Here is an 18001-nt window from a genome sequence, read left to right as displayed (position 1 = left end):
TAGGCCATCAGGCTCTCTCTAGAGCAGTCTTTGCCTCCAGAACCAAAGGAAGAGAGCACCGAGTCAGTCAGTAAGCTGCGTATACGAACGCCCAGCGGAGAATTCTTTGAGCGCCGTTTCCTGGCCAGCAGTAAGCTGCAGGTTGTCTTTGATTTTGTAGCTTCCAAGGGATACCCTTGGGAGGAGTACAAGCTGCTGGGTACCTTTCCTAGGAGAGACGTAAGTAAATGTCCCTTTTATGAATAAACACTACTAAAATGTTGTATGCCTTAAGATGGCAAGTATGTTACAGCAGAGGAAGGTTTGGCTTGGTGTCTTACCACGTTGACCAGCTCCGGGATGTTAAGAACGTCAGAACCTGACACGTTGGCGTGTTTTGTAAAAGTTGCATCCAAAAATCCAAACCGTCAGTGGAAGATTAAAAAAACCTAAATTCTAAAACAAAAACCCAGTGCAGGTCAGATTCATTGAGGACTGTGCATAGGCATCCCAAACCAGTCTGACCCAAAATCTTTTCTTCCCTGTGTTTAAAAAAAAGTGACACCCATAATATTCCAAAAACTCTTACAGCAAGAAGGATTTCATCTTCTTTCCTAGAAATTAAGATTGGTGCTTCTGATCTTCCTGTAAGTGGTTGTTTTGTTTTGATTGATTAGATGATTAGAAAGGGCTCCATGTTAAACTAGTAATAAATTATCAGCTATTTTAGCCCACTCTGATAAACTGTTAATCTGCCTATGAAGTAATTCACAGAACCTAATAAATAATCATTTGTAAATCCTACCTATAATACCTATAGTGATTTAGAGGCATCCACTTCGAGTGACATGTAATCAGCACCACTAACTTACTGTTAAACCAGCAAACTTGAATTTGAACCATCAGTTTAAACCTGCCGTAAGTACTTTGACTAAACTAGATTTCTGTGAAGAAATCCCTCCTTTATTGCCTGCTTCATCACATCTTGGTTTGCATTTGTAGTGTCATTGATATTACTTCAGAAATAACTTCTCACAGACCTAATCTCTCTGTGTTTAGCGCAGACCCAGAAGGTGGGGAAGACCACAAAGATAGCAGTGCAAGCCGTACCAGGCAGAGATGACTGGTCATATACCCCCGTGCCCTGCAAATGAGCAGGTTTAGGTCTGCGTCACCTGGGGATTGCATGTGTTAGGGAATCTTCAGGGGACTCGGCAGTCAGCTGCATGTCCCTTTTTCACCGTGGCAGCCCAATCGCTGGGACAGTTCACCATTTCCTCCCTCGGTGCTACCTCTGGAGGAAGTTCGCTAAGAAGAATTAGCCAGCATGTTTACAGTGCTATTTTGTAACAGCCATCTGTTGCTTCAGGATTAGTATCTAGTTTATTAAAGTCCTATTTAATTACAGCACCTGCCCCAAAAGTTGAAGAAATATTTGTTCTTAACAAGCTTATCATCTTAAGACTTGGCCTGATTTATGATGACTTGTGACATAACTTTCAGCAAGACTAGCTATCTGACAGACTGCCTTGTAGCATTTAGAAAGGAAGACATTTGTGATGGAGGATCCTGTCAGAAGGCAGTTCAGAGATTTTGTGAGTGACACAGCTGCACTCTTATTTTCTTGACCTTTAAAATTGTTAGAGAGAAGGAACAGATTCAGCGGCAGGGAGAGAAATTCCTTTGGATCCCGTATTTGCCAACATATAGAAAAGTCTGAAAATTAACCACAGTACAAATTGTATCAGCCTAATGGCAGTTCCACAAAGGGATGCACCCAAGAATATCATGCAGCCAATCCTCAAAACTGTGAGAAGAAACGTTAAGAAACAAATTATTCAGGCGGTATGTGTACACATCCCTTCTCTGCCCCTAACACTGGTTACCAGCCCTTTCCTTATTACTAGACATTTATTAAATTTTCACTGGTTCTTAGCACATCTATGCAGGCTGCCAACAAGGGTTCTGATTACAGGTTGTGATAGAGCTTTGTGGTTTAGACACCTGTCCATTATGAACTACACCAAGGCCCCCAATTTATTCTACAAGGACTGCTGAGTATCTTCCAGATGGTAAAGGTTTCAGGTAATATCAACATGTGCAAAATGAAAGGTATGCTATATAAGCTTCCAGGTCTCTTTACCAATCCCTCAAGACATCTACTGCCCAAATTGCCATTTTGTCCTTCAAAGAAGTAGCCACTAGAAACTTGTTAGACTTTCTCTTTCTTGCAAAACTTGATTGTTCATGGAGAAGTCATTCCAAAACGGGGTGTGGTATTTTGGGATGATGACTGGATTGTCCTTTCACGGCCTTTGTTCTTACACGTGCCGTGTTGGCTGCACCTATTGGAAAGGACTATTTTAGTTGTAAGCATGTTGATGAAATTTAGTGAAATGTGTAACTTTATATATTTTACATGATGCTATATTGTAACTGTATATTTATGCTAAGACTTTGACCAAACTTCCCAGAAGCTTCTGAGGATGGCTCAAAAGAACCAAAATACTATTGAATTTTTAACGAGTTTCATGCCAACAAAGCTTAAATAGGTTACATAGGGAAAGGAGTTAATTTATGGGCTGGTGGGCACCATCTATTCTGGTGAGATCTGGTAAATGTCTCTCAGAAGGTCAGAATTTGTGATCAGCATCTTCTAAGGATCACTGAAGAGAACGGTCTTGGATGGTTTTCAGGGAGGTCCCAAAAGAAAGAAATGTTTTGAGCCTTCCAGCCCTTTTCCCCAACAGCAGCTTTTTCTATATGAGCTGGGGGCAGGCAGAGCTAAACTGGCAGCCACGCTGCTTCTGATCTGAGAGGTAGCACGTAGACAGCTGCCTGGCACAGTAAGTTAGTGGTAGCAACATGTCTTCAGGCACTTAGTTGGGGCTTCAAAATTAAGTAACCTTTGACCCCTATGTTCTGTGACCCCTGGTGGAAAGTAGGGAGAGAGCTTGTAAGAAATGTGTCTTGGACTTTATAATAATCTTTTCCTTTTTGTGAAGGTGCTGATTTCAGTCCTATACTAGTGGTACTCAACCTTTTTGGCTGGCAGGTCAAATGGCCAGTGCCCAGGCTGTCCGGGGGCTGGATCCAGCTGGTGGTCCTGATGTGGCACAGGCCAGTCATGGCAGGGCCCCGTGGAGTGGGACAGGGGGCATTCCAGCTCCAAACTGGCCCCCTGGGAGGGGAGGGTGGGCGTGGCCCATCCCCATGGGGGCATTGCTCGACCCCATCGAGGATGATGTCTTGACCCAGCCCTGCAGGGGGGGGAATGAGGGCTTGACCTGGCCCCACAGGGCCCAGCCCAGTGTGGGGAAGGGGGCATGGCCTGTCCCCATCCAGCCTGGTGGGAGAGGCCTGACCTGGCCCCAACATACTGTGCAGGGCTCGGGGATTTGGGAATTTAGCAATGGGGGAGGGTGGCCATATTTATTGCCATCACTTCCTGGCTGCCAAATTTCCCAATCCATGGTATACTTGTGGCTCTGTGGACTGCATTTGGCTCACAGGCCAGAGGTTAAGCACCCCTGTCCTCTCCTAATCAAGTCTGTTTCCATTTGGTTTTGCTGAACAGTCTCCTTGTCACTTAAAACATAGATGCAAGGGGGTGAATTTGTCAGGATACAGTTGGTTAACTGGCCAGTATCAACTGATTAATTCATTTGGGCAACAGCTCTATCTTTTTCCCACCACTGTGTTAAAGATGATGAATGTGGTGCTGTGTGGTTGGACTATATTTGTACCCTAAATTTGAGGACTGTTACTTTCTCTTAAATGGAACAGTATAAGATGCATCTGTAAAGATTTCATAAATGTAAATAATTATGGCAATATACTGTGCTAAGCCACAACATCTCATTTTCATTTTATCTGAGAGAGAAAATGTATTAAATTCTCTCTGACATAGTATCCATAAATCATAGACTTCAGACACATGGTAGCAAAGAAGTGTGTGATCAGACTTGAGATAATTGTGATATATGTGCAGTTTTCTACTTAGTTTACAGATTAAGTGTATATCTATCTTCTTTTCTAGGAGTGAATTCATTTTCTATTGTTTAAACTTAATTTCATAGTTTTATGATTAACCAGGTTACTTCTGGGAGGTTAGCCTTCAAATCTTTAATGACTGTCACACAAATAATGCTGTTAGTTATTAATTACCTTTTTAATGTAATTTAATCATAAAAATATTTAAGTTAATTTGTCCTAGTCCCCTTTAGGAATCCTATTTCACTTTGGGAATTTGCTGTCCAAGGTAGAGAGAGAGTCGCTCCAAGTCTTGCATTCATCTTTCTACTACTCTTTAAATAACAAAAATGAAAGTTTCATAGTACTGCTGAGGCCAGACTGTAGCGAGAGTGAAGTAGCGAGAGTGAAGTGGAGTTTGAGGAATCCCATTAATCGCTAATTAACTTTACTCCATATAGCCATGTAATCTCATTTTCAGCGGAACCAAGGTAAAGAAAAGCAGTCCCAAACTGTCTTCCATGTTACACGTCCTCCAGCTTACTTGTAACAGTACGGAAACAAAACCTTTGCACTCCAGGCAATATTGTTGCTGCATTGATAGGCTGTGCACAGCTAGTCCCTGCTGGCTCCCACCTGCTAGCTACCCTTTATTGAAGTTTTAACAAAATGTAAAATAAAAAAAACAGCTTTATGCAACTTTTCACATTTGTTTTGCCTGTTTTTAAAAGAAAACCCTGCTGGCTGGGATGGTAGTTTGTGAATACAGAACTACACGCAGAATCGTTTCCTCTACATCTTAGTCCCTTGCAGATTTTGTAGCTGCTTTGTTACAAGGCTGTGAAAAGAAACCAGTGAGTTAAATCCATGATACCCAAACTGCATCAAAAAAAGGCTATGGAAAGCAGTGCACAGTTTGCAGTGGGGTCCCAGGCACTTTTATAGTGTCTGTAAGGGAAAGTTGATAAGTGTGCATAGTCATCCATGGGAAATGGTGAAGGTTGACAGTGGTCTCTCAGTTCAAAATGCTTGTGAATAACTGAGCTAGAGTAAATGTGAGGTGCGTAATATTTTGTGAAACTACAAGAGCAGTTTTCAAGGTGAGGGAAAGGAAAATGCTGTGGCAAAGACATAAAGCTGCACATCTCTGTCTCCAGAATCCACTCCAAGTGAGAAATTCCAGTGGCCCAGTTATCCTTCTCATCTATTGTGACCTAACAATAACACGATAAGAAATGATTCACAGGGATGGGCCAGAGGGTATTTATGAATACATATGCTGTTGTGCTCACTAGCAAAAACAAAAAATATGTAATCCTCCTGGGTTTGCTAACTGCATAGAGTGAACCTAGGTTTGAATTACATCTCCTATTTACCCAGGTTTGGAACAGTTTGAAGGGTCCAGTTCCACAATGATGGGATTACAAAAGAAGTCATTACAGTGTAGGTTTCAGGAGGATTGTAACTACAGCCATAATGCATAGTCTTATTAAGAAGACTGCAAGGTGTCAAGATCGTGATGTCAGATGAGGAGTATCCCAGACTCCGTGTTAAAATCACTGGGGTTGGGGATGTTCAGAATACAAACAGATACATGTAACACCTTGCCAGTTTGGGCCCTTAGTTTTAAATAAGATGTCTAAAGCAGATACTGTGCCCTAATTAGAATACAGTGCACTGTTTGAAATGGGCAGTTTGGATGCAAAATACCGGAACTGGTGAGAACTCAGCATTTCCTTCTATGGAAAATTCTGATGATTTGAAGTTTCCTTTAATCTCAAATTGAATGAAAAATTGACATTTTCCTGAAAATTTGGTTTTGGAGGTATCAAAACTTCTTTATTCAGCCGCTGTTTCAATAAGGTAGACTTCCAGTAAGGTTCAACTTTACCATTTTGACTTTTGTATTATAATATATATGCATATGTGTGTAGGCATATTATTATAATACAGAAGTCAAAACACAATGCTTTGATTTAATGAAATTCTCATATTCCAACAGAAAAATAGTCTTACAAAAATTTTGACTCTCTCTCCAGAATACCCTTTTTTAAAGCCATTAATCCTGATGCCCCAACAAAGTGTTGTTGAAATATTTTTACTTCCTTGGTAAATAAGAATTCATTAGTTCTTAGTTCTGTATTCCAATTGCTTACACAGATATCCTTGGCTAACTTAAAGTCGGTATCATAACCCTACTGTAAATACAAACTTCTACACATGAGTAAATACACAGATTAACCTTTTCTAGACACCACTTGTAGTTTTAAAAGCAGCAGTGACATTCCAAAGCATTGAAGTACATGCAGTGACTTGTTATTGGGACTTACTCACTGTCTATGCCGTCCTTCTGCTAACACTGAGAGTGGGTATTAACCACCTCTTTCCTTCTAGGCACCCATGACAAACCAGGTACCAAACTCCAAGGTGTATTTCACGGTACTGAATCTGGCCCAGTTTGTATTTTTGCCTCAAACCTTTTGAGGACATTCCCCCCCCCCCCCCCCCCCGCCACATTGGTGTTTTGTGTTGAAATGTCTGTGCTGTTGGTAAAGGCTTAGCTAGCTGATTCCATTCTGTAAATGCAATGCATGTAGTCCAATAAAATGTTTTGAGATGCATGAACAACCGCTCTGTGTATAAATACATACACATGCCATTTTAAAGGAGAATAATGTTCTTTTGTAAGTGTTGCAAAATGGTGCATAGAGGCATAACACCCTGCCCATTTTTATGGTTCCTTTTTTTCCACCCCCATCCACCACTGAATTACAGCCACCTCTGGCTTAGTAGCTATGTAACAGCACAGTAGCAGGCAAAGTTGGCCCCAGAGGCAGGAACACGATAATTCAGCCATTCCTTCCTGTACATATTCACTTTTTGGCCTTCTGTGAATCCTCTTTGTCCTTGAAAGCCATCCCAGGTACTTGCTATTATATTTGCCAGTTTGCCAGCCACAACCATCTGCAGTTGTGTGTGCTGACACCTGCTGACAAATCCTTCTCCCTCCGGTGGAGAAGTCTGCAGAGGTTCCAGTCCCTTTTACAGGGCTGGCCTTTCGCAATACTTCAGGGACAGAAAGCTAAAGATGCCATATCTGATCGAAACTGCAGTGGGCGGGGGGTTAAGTGCACAGAGTTAAATTACCCACGTTGGAGTTTGGCCAGGAGATCAGGATTAATACCTTGTGCTTGCAAAAGTTTTGTGGTACCTTTAGTGACTACCCAAAGTGATCAGGATCTTGGTTGTTCTTCTCATTTGAAAGATGGTCCTTCCAGCAGAGCAGTACCCCCATTGCCATGGAGGGACATTAGGCATTGGTTCATTCTGTGCTCACAAGTTTCCCCCGAGATCAAAATACAGCCCACAGGCTTTTTTTTTTGTCATCTTTCCATTTCCTTTTTAAGTGTACAGCAAGGGAAACCATTTATTTGAGAATACTTCTTTTTAAGACATACTGGAGACTTAAGCTCTTTATTTACAGTATCTGGAGGCCTTAGTAAGCTGAGACTTCTACAGTATTTCACATTTATTTATCTGAGCCATAGCTTAGGATCAGGTGGTGGCTAAGTCACTTAAGGTTATTCAAATGCATCTAAAATGTTGCTTAATAATTCAGAACCAGTTTGCTCTGTTTAGAGTATTAAGATTTTTAAATCCTTTTAATTAGCCAATTCCAACAGCAGTTTAAATAAACAGGAGGAAAAAAAAATCTCTCCATCCTGAAGGGGAGCTACACTAAATTTCGTCTAACCAAATTACACAGTGCACCCAGTGCAATTAGGTGCTGATCAAGATCCAAGTAGGTATAGGGGCAGACTACTCCTAATGGCTGCAGAAGTATATCAAGTGAAAAAGGGAGGAACACCCTCCACCTTGCATTCCCTTCCAGGGCCAGACATGAGTATTAATGCCTGAGTTCCTTCAGAGTCAGGCTCTGAAGTTAAAGCAGGGATGTCAACGATATGGCCCAGAGGATGGATCTGGCAAAGCAAGGTAGAGTCACACCTTGTACACGAACTAAACCAAAGATGCATAAGTTTATGCTTATGCATCTGATTGAGTTAGTGTACAGGGTGCAACTCTGCCTGACTTCACACTAAACTGGCTAACTGTGTGTCTGCTCATTTCACAGGATAATAGCTTCAGTGCGCTGCTGAATTACAGTGTGCCTGCTATTATCACTGGAGACCACACTGTGCTCTTGCAAGGCAAAGCCCTCACAAAGAAACAGTGGAGACCAAGAAACCCAGCAGATTAGGTGTGGGCCCAACAGTTGAACTATTCTGAAGTTGTCCAAAGGGCGTGTGATCTGAATTTCAAATAGATATTTTAAATTCATCATCCTGCTGACTCTTTAAAGTTACTTTTGTAAATGAACCTACAAACTTTTTTTTTCACTTCTGTCCTTCATTGGCTAAATCTGTAACCACTCAACAGGTGTTTCAGAGCCTGTTGTGCTAGAGCCAAAACAAGTAATTAAAATAGACCTAAAATGTTGCCTTCATTTTGAGCCTTAGGAAATAAATCCTCTCCTCATTGCAAAAGGACAAATTCAGAGGGATAAACATGCTTAAGTTTTAAGATACTTCTACAGTTTTTCCATGATTAATGGCACTTTTAATCATGGATAGAAAAATTGTAGTGTGACCTATGTAACATTTCCAGTTGGTTTTAATCATTCATATTTTTACTGCATAAAATAGTGTTTTTAAAAAGACTTAACTTAAAATTGGTTATTTTCTCCAATATAAAATTGCCTCTACAGATGACATCAGAGTTCATATGTCATGCCTTGCAAGCAAGAGATTTATTCAAAGCAGTTGAACTGATAGCGCACACATTTGTCAACCGCTGATCAAGACTTTCCAAACAGGAGTTACATGAGGCTTCCGCTGCTAACGGTCATCAGTTCCTTTCTTGCTTTCAGTTGTAAAAGTCGCTGTCGATGGTAGTATTAGGAACCACTCGGAAGCTTGCATGAGATCAAACAATGAGAAGTGCTTTGGGTTTGGAAATGAACTCTGGTTGCATGTGAACTTCCCCAAACTGACCAGCATTGAGTGCTTTTGTTAAGAGCATAGTATTTTGGTTTGTCCAGCATCTTGGGTGTTTAAGCCCTACCAAACTGATGGATCCCAAATGTAAATGCATAGGACCACTTAAAATTATGATCAGAACATTCAACTCTGCACTTGATGTATGTGCCTGATGGTTTTACTCTTTTCAATGATTCTGTTGCTCACAGAACATGACATGATGCTTCTTTGAGTAGAATCTACAAAGAGCGGGTGATCTATTCTGGGCCTGTTGAAGTCAACAGCAAAACTGGACAGATACCTCGAGAATTCAAGTTGCTGAAATGTAAATTTGTTTTCGTGGGCATCAGGAGTCCTGTGAGTGAGTGTGAGAATGATACTGGCTATGCAGGAAGGTTTTGGATACTGCACCACCAAATTTTCAACCTCACTCTCCGGATTCAGCCAGCGAGTCTTTTGAGCACCACTGACAGAACCTGCTGGTACCATATTTCCTCACAAGTAATGAGCGCTCCAATTTCCACCAGCTAATTGTGGGGGGGGGGAAGGCGTGGGTTATAAGCGCCGCATCTTCCCCCCCGTATATTTGGGGGGGGGGAAGGGGGGGGTTATAAACCCCCCCCCCCCCAATATATCCCAGTAGATTCAGCCTCATTTGGTGAGCCTAATAGGGTGATGGACCAGCAAGAAAGAATAATTCCACTGTCCACAGAAAAGCCCCTTTTCTCTAGGTGTGTCGCAATTCAATTAAATATTTATTTCGGGCAGTAAGCGTGTTGTCTGACCACAGAGGGATGCTTTGAGGAATCTGGGAAACTTGACTCTAGCACTGGTTGTCCCTGAGATGCTTTTTATTTTTTTCCTCCCCACAGAATATTAATTCTGAACATTTGTTTTTGTCAGGGGAAGAAAATATAACATCAAAATACCTGTAAAGAGCCTTGGTAACTGTAAGATGTTCAAATGCTGTGTCTGGTAACTAGAAAGCTTTAATGATCTCCTGCTGTTTTGGTAATTGGATAAGTAAATACATCATACTGAATTGCCAAAGCAGTCCTGTGTATGTTATTGATTCTATCTCTTTACCTATCTGTCATCATATTTTTATATTGTGCTCATCACTGTGGTATCTGAGCACCTTAATCCTTTGAACTTGTATAAAAATCCTTTTAGATTGTTTTTCCATAAAGTCAATTAAATGCCTGCGAATCCCATTACTGACTATCTCCGTTAAGTAACTGCGCACATACGCATGCCCTGTTGGTGTGTATGTAGCCAGTGCACCCAAGGCAGAGACTTTTGGGACAGTCCAGCCAAGGACCCTCTTTACAGTATCTTCTCAGCACTTCTAGCAAGGGCCGGAGCTCCTAATACCTCTGTGGCGTGATCTTTTTTTCATGTACTAGAATGTTTAAAATGACTCATAACTATTACTGAATTTCTTATTAGCTGAGATAAACTGTAACTCTGGAGATGCTTGCACCTCACACACATCCCCATGATTTCAGCAGGTGTGCCTATAAATAATGTACATTTATCCTGTTTGTTCTGTCCAGGAGAAGGGCGTCTCAGAAATAAATACTCTGTTTGTAAAGTACTTGGTCAGGCACTGCACTGAATGGCCTTTTACAGCCAGGAGGATGCTCTGCATGTCCAGTGTACTCTCCGTAGTTCTAGTATGTTTGCATGCAACAGAAGATGCTGCCTGGGATTGTAGGTTTTCCAAGTGAACAACCCATCCCTCAGAAGAAATTATCTATAAAAGGAATCCATCTTTTATGTGGTCTAAGACTCCCACTATGAGCCTTAAATGGGGGAAAAGCTACTCATTTCAAGACAACCTTTGACAGAGGTACTTTTGATAGACCTACTCACAAGAGCAGGGATAAGTCTGTGCCTCATAGTCAACTCGAGCAGAGTAAATCTCAAAAATCAACACATAAAGGCACAAAGAGCTGTCTGCTGAAGCACTCAAGTAAGAAAGCCAGGAAAAGTAGGAAATGTATTGCCCTCAGGCAATTAAATATCTAACATTGTTACTCAAGCCACAGTACCGTCTCTAAGAAATGGTATCAATGTTGGCACCTGGCCCTTCAATGCAGCCTTTTCTCTCCTGTACATATTCATTTGGTTCTGAAAAAAAAGGAAGACAATCAGCAGTACCAACACTATTGTTACCAATTTTTATACTACCAAGAAATTTGACAATATGAGATTTCCCAAAATCCCTGTTTTTGGACTGACTACTTAGCCTTACTAAATTCGTACTTGGAATGGTACCAGGAGTGTGTCAAGTTAAACCAAGATATCTGACCTTGGGATCCTGTACCTTTATCTCACAAGATGTCCGCAACAAAATATAAAGGACTTTCTCCTAAGAAGAAAAACGTATTTAACAGCTACTCTTCCAATGAAAATCTCTATTTATATCACTTAGAATCATAGGAAAGTAGGGCTAGAAGGGACCTCACAAGTTCTAGTCCAGTTCCTGCTCAAGGCAAGATCATCCCTGACTAGACCATCCTGGCTAAGTGTCCAGCCTGCTCTTGAAAACTTCCAAGGATCCACAGTGTCTCTCAAGTCTCTTCCAAGGCTTGACCATCCTCAGAGTCAGAAAGTTCCTCCTAATCTCCAACCTAAATTTCCCCTGGTGAAATTTGAAGCCGCTACTCCAAGTCCTGTCCTCTGTGGCCACAGTGAAAAACCTACTTCCATTCTCTCTGTAAGCACCCTTAGTATTTGAAGACTGTTATCAAATCCCCACCCCTTTCCCCAAAGTCTTCTCTTCTCCAAGCTAAATAACCCCAGTTCTTTCAGCCTTTTCTCTTTAAGACTTGCTTCCTAGGCCCCTAATTAGTTGTGTTGCACTGTGCTGGACTGTTCCCAAACTGTCCACACCCTTCTTGAAGTGTGGGGCTCAAAACTGGACACGACTCCAAGACATTGGCTGTGTACTTGCCTAATTAACTGCGCAGTAAAGGTCTCTGTGTCTACACGTGTACCCCTGTTAGGGTGCACGAAACTAATAAACTCCACAGCAGGACTTGTCACTACTCTTTAATACAACTACTCTTTAGTAGTAGTAGTACAACTACTTTGTTCCTGTCCACTGTTCCCAACATACCTTTAAATAAATATTGGCAATGGTAAATTGAGCTAAGGAGCACTCCACAGTTATATCTGCATACTTTTTATTCAGAGATTATCATATTTAATATGGCATTCCTATCCTCTATAAACAAGGTGACTGGTATGCAACTAATACAAGTAAAAACTCCCTCTACTTGACTGCAAGTGACCTCAGTAAATATTTCAAGTTTGGAAATGTGTAGGGCTGCCACTAGTCCTCAGTATATAAGATTCCTATTATACATAGAGTTTCCCAAGCAAATGCTGTCTTTAGAAAGCCAGTACTTAAATCACTGCTTGAGAGTCTCCAGAACTGGAAATATATGCAAATAGTTACTCAAAGAAAAAGTAACAGGTGTTTTTTGCGGATATGCTCCCTTTATAATCCACCATCATACTGTATCAGAGTGCATGTAGGGCTGGGTATTTTGGTTAGTGAAGGTAATGAGAGGTGACTGAATCACCCAGCCCCCTTTGTGCCCAGAGTGGGAAGAGCACAGAGTTCTGATCTCTACTCCTAGGGGATGCACAAGTACCCACAAGTGAAATATATACTGGCAGCACATCTCAAAGGACAAGTTACTGCAAGTAACCTTTTTGTTTGTTTGTTTTTGGCAAAACTGCCAACCCTAAGTGTTCAGAAATCGGAAACCAGGCTCCCCAAAATGATGACATTTGTTCAGACGTCTGTGATTTTTTTAATCATAATAAATAGTGGGAGGTTTATTTGAATGCTGGGACTATTGTCAGGAGAGTTCATGTTTTCAAGCTTTTTCATTCACAAACATAAGGGCTAGAAAACTTACTTTTAAGTGCAAGTTTGAGATTTTCATACAATCACATGACTCCAAGATGAGTGGCTTTAAGAACAGCATCGATAGTTCATGTTTCATTATAAAGATGGGTTGGTTAACAACATGGCTGTTTGGTTTATTGTTTGTTACACTTTGTTAGTATGTTCAGTAGGGGTGTGTGAAGTGGCCCATATTCAATTTGGATTCAGCCCATTTCAGGGGACAGTGATTCAATTAGCTGATTTGGATCAACATCCCAATTCAATTCAGCCGAATCTGAATCTGAAGATTCGATTCCGATTCAGAGAATCAGCAATCTGGCCATAGACACAGCTTTATATGTTTTTTCTACATACCTTGAGGTATCAGGCGCAGCTTGTGAACACTGAGGTGGATGAAGCATCTCACAGGAGCACGGGGGGCCCCCCCGAGTGCTCGATGGCAGACCTGAAAGTGGACCGGAAGTACTTCTAGTCCACAAGACCCGGAAGGCACCAGTTGCCGGTGGGGCAGGGGGTGTGCCCTGCGTGCTTCACGGCAGACTCAGAAGTGGACTGGAAATACTTCTGGTCCACTTCCGGGTCCACCGCCAAATACATGGGGGGCCCCCCCCCCCCCCCGACCCTCCCATGGGATACTCCATCCATCCCACCATCTCAGCATTCACGAGCCGCACCTGGTACCTTGAGGTATGTAGACAAATATATAAAGCTGTGTCTATGGCCGAATCACTGAATCTCTGCATATTGAATCAGAGGCTTCCGATTTGATTTGGAGAGATTAATGGGTCTCCTGATTCGATTCAGATTTGGAGATTCGGCCACCGAATCAGCCCAAATCTCCTCCGAATTGAATCAGCGACTGAAGCTCCTCACAGCCCTAATGTTCAGGTCTGTATAAAACATGGAGGAAGATTTGATTCCTTCATTACTTGCCCTACATTCTAGACAGGAAGTAATACAAACAGGCACATGAAACCCTGGAGGAGCAGAATCGTGCACTAGACCCTCAGCTGGTATATATTAGAGCTCCACTGAAATCACTGGCAGTTGAGGGGCTGCCCCAAAATCTTAGAAAATTATGGGACTTTGGGGGGGAAACAATGAAATTTGGGTAGGAGAGGGAGGGAAATGCTGTAAAAATACATCTTTCTTTGCTATACTAATACTGGTTAATATATATAATGTGTGTTTGAGCTAAAATTTTGTTTTAAAAAGAATGCAGAAATCAGAGAAATATATTTAAAAAAAATATTAGAGACTTGATGTGCCTGGATTTAAGCCTTTTCTTTATCGTAAGACCAGGGTTGTTTTACTGAATAGGACGTAATATTTTTCTTTACTGGTTAATGATAATTTTCTGTAATTAAAATTATTTTCAAATGAATTCTGCTAAACCCGATCGAATTGCATATATTTCTACAAAATACACACACGGTGCCTATTTGTGCCCATAGTTGAACCTATTACCCACATAACCCTTTTACAGAGAGATGATTATTTTAACTGGTAGAAAGGATTCACTGTATTTGTTTGTGTGTCATACCAAAAATATAGTTTTTTAAACAGATTTAATCCTTTACCAGGTGTGCATTTAAGTAATTTCCACTGCATTTATACTTAGAGGATTAGTGAAAAGAGTAAAAGAACTCTTTGTCCATTAGATTCAGGAAATGTATTCATGCGTGTGAAAGTGGTATAGAGGTTTGTGCTACTCAAGAATTGGATCCTTGTCTTGGAGTGTAGAGGGAGGTGAAGGGTGTGATATTTACGTCTCATGGACATGCCATAATAATTGTATATTCAGTTCCTTATTTTTAAATGGCTTTCCTGGGCACTAAGCCAGTTTTTCTTTATCTTTTCCCTGCAGGGTTTGGGTGGGTAAAGATCCTTACCTTCTAAGCAGTAAAACTACAGCTGTATAGAACGTGAATATGTAGCAACACATGTAGGTCAGTTGAGGTGAGGATACAAATATGGCAAAAATGATTTAAGGGAAAAAAAAAAAAGATTTTTTTTTTTTTGCTATAAAAAGGGTTATTAGAATTCTATAATTTTACATTCCCAGTCAAAACAGAAAAGCTGTATGTTGAAGGAGTTCATTTTTGCCTTTCCTTGATTAGTTCCAACGAACCCACAGAATTTACCCAAATTGATTTTTTTATTTTAATAAAAATGGCAGTAACCACTACATTTCAATATTTTTTTGAAGAGGAAATGCAAAAGTCCCAGTACTGTAATTTGCTTCTTTATACATCCAGTCCCAAATCACTCTAAAATTCATTCTAATGTTATTACAGTCAAATGGCTAATACCAGAGCAGTGTAAGCTAATGGTCAGTGTTTCTAAAATGTGTGTTGAAATAATTTACTGTAGAGCAGTGGTTCTCAAACTTTTTTCACGGACCACCTGAAAATTGCTGAGGGTCTTGGCAGACCATTTAAACCTTTTTTTTTCTGTACAAATCCAGTGGTGGTCGGCAGACCACAGTTTGAGAACCTCTGCTGTAGAGTTCTCTTAAATAAATACCTGTTAAAAGGACACACTTCCTATGTGCTAAACTGAAACCGAGAAATACAAGCTGTATTGTATTTCATATAATTATGCTTTTTAAATGAAGATCAAAGACTAACATTTTAATACACCAACAACTAAAATACTAGAGAACTGTCTAGCTGGTGGAAAAAATTCTGTTCACAAATCCATTTATGTACTGCTACCAACTATAGTGAGGGCCTGCTTTGTGGTTTGTGCAGCAATAGTAAGATCTTGCACTGTTTAAAGTAGGGAAATTCAGGCCATTTATTCTCCCCAACTCCAGTCATTTTGCTAGAGGAGGTCAGGGTTTTTAAGGTGAGGTGAGTTTTGTTCTGCAAATGGAAATGGGATTGGCTCTGAGTTTTAAAGTTTGCACAGGTAGTAACACTGCCCAACAACTAATGGTCCAAGCAAAGTTTGCTTTTACATATGCATTAGGAAGTCCTCAGCGGGCAGTCTACACATGCATTAATGTGCTTTTCCTAATGGGCATTAAATTTAGTACCTCCAATGTGAGGTACTAAATTAATGCGCATTAGGCTGTCCTAATGCGCAGTAGTGCAAGCGCACACTTTTTAGGTGATGCTTAATGCACAGTAGCCAATTTTATTGCACAGTCGTGTAATAACACAATTTTTTATGTGTCACTTTAATGTACAGTAAAATAGGCTACTGCATATTAAAGTGCATGTGTAGACTAGCCCAGTTTCCTGTATACTATTTTTATGAGCTTGAACATTAGCAAGTTGGATATACTCTTAGCTTCCAAATATGCAGTCCTGCTCCCAATTTGGGTCAGCAGACAGAGTCTTTTCTTAGTTTTCTCTTTGGATATCACATGTATGATAACCATTGAACTTTTTTTAAAGTATTATCTTGACTCCCTTATTGGGGCCTACTGTTTGCATGGCCTGCTCTCATCACCAAGTAATTTGTGAAAGATCTCTGACTGCAAGTGAGCAACTTGCATGCAACTGGGTGATACAGGGTTCAAAAATAGAAAGAAAATTAAGTCTTAAAAATTTTGTGTTCAGTGCTTCACTTTTAAGGAGGATTTTAATAACAAATACAGTAAGTCACTTAAGCATGGGAGTAAAACTTAAGGGCCTGAATAGTTTTAGCGTTGAATTGGACTAGTTAGGTGTTAGGATTAAATATAAGCTTTACTGACTCAGGGCCACGTGTGCCAAGTCACGATTAAACAACAAACAAGGTGTTTGAAATATTTTTTTATTCAGTTTAATATATGTAAAATGCAATAGTCTTCAGATTGACATATTACAGACACCCAAGAATAGGATGAATGAAACCCATTACACAAGAGCGCAGTATTGGCAGTATTAATATTGTGTTAATGTAACAAGCTATATAAATTGAATTAATATAGTAAGATTTGCAGTCCAAAGAACTGTAGCCATATAAAGCCAAAGGGGCAGAATATATCTCACTAGATCAGTGGGCTCAGACACACCTTTGTTGGTGACAGTTCTTTTAGGGCCTTTGATCTCTCTATGTATACAGTTCTCAAGGTTTCCAAATCTTTTAAAATGCATTTCAAGTTGCAAGATACCTTGCCTATTATTCCTATATGTAATAATTTCTTTACCAATTCAAACCGCTTTTTTTTGGTAAGAGGTGTGTTCACTAGCAAGGCTTCTATTCTTTGTGATATACAACATATTTACAAACCACAAATAACAAAGTAGAAGCTGCAGAAGGGTTATGGTGTGATAATTAAGTACAATGGCGACCCATATGAACAGAAAATGCCAAGGAGCTAAAACAAAGCAACAACAGCTTTGTTTGTTGACAGATGTAGGAGCCATATTGTTAGTTAATTGGGTAACGGTGTAAACATTTACAAACTCTGCTGTCCCTCAGTGAATTAAAACAGCACACTGAAATCAAGGGTGAAAAACAGCGCTCAGCACTGCTGCAGGTACTCCACACTGCTTTTTACTAATCTCCTAAATCTAAAGAAATTGAGAAAAGGACATCGTTCATCGTTGTTAAGGTAATTTAAGTTTGTAAACCCAGGAGTTTTGATCAGGATGTATATCATTAATTACACTCCGGTGAATAATAAGTTTCCATCTGGTTACAGTCTGGAGGATAGTGTTCATTAACCCAGCCTTGCTTTTTAAATCAGTTTTTGCCCCATGCAGGCAAGGATCTTGCTCGCTCGCTCGCTCGCGCTCTCTCTCTCCCCCTCTCCTCACCTACCTTTTCTTGTTTTTACAACAAAGGGGTTGTGGGATTTGAATAGAGAGGATCTAATTAGATACAGGCTTGAACTGAACAGAAAAAGAAAATTGCTTCTCTCAGGTGAACTGTACTTTTTTGTGCTGGGAATTATAAAGGTCCCCATATACTTCCCTTTCAGTACCTATGTGCAATGGACTGTAGGGGAGAATACTAAAGCATTAAAAAAAAGCAACAATGTGCTTAATTAGTATAATTCTGTAATCACAAATTTAAGTGCGCTACTTCAGTTGTTTTTTTACATAACAAGTTTGCTTTCTAAGATAGCCTTTCAATAATTTAAACTATA

The 18001-nt window shown here is 40.4% G+C and overlaps 1 protein-coding gene across 1 annotated transcript in view; it reads left to right on the top strand.

The window, feature by feature from the left end:
- FAF1 (Fas associated factor 1) overlaps positions 1–18001 on the top strand; it is a 258161-nt gene that overhangs the window by 238193 nt on the left and 1967 nt on the right. The window contains exon 18 of the mRNA XM_025206090.1: positions 4–219. Coding sequence (XP_025061875.1) covers positions 4–219 — 216 coding nt within the window. The remainder of the gene's footprint in view (positions 1–3; positions 220–18001) is intronic.

This window comes from Alligator sinensis, unplaced genomic scaffold, assembly GCF_000455745.1.
Source record: "Alligator sinensis unplaced genomic scaffold, ASM45574v1 scaffold256_1, whole genome shotgun sequence".
Taxonomy (NCBI): Eukaryota; Metazoa; Chordata; order Crocodylia; family Alligatoridae; genus Alligator; species Alligator sinensis.
This window is presented reverse-complemented; position numbering and strand designations above follow the sequence as displayed.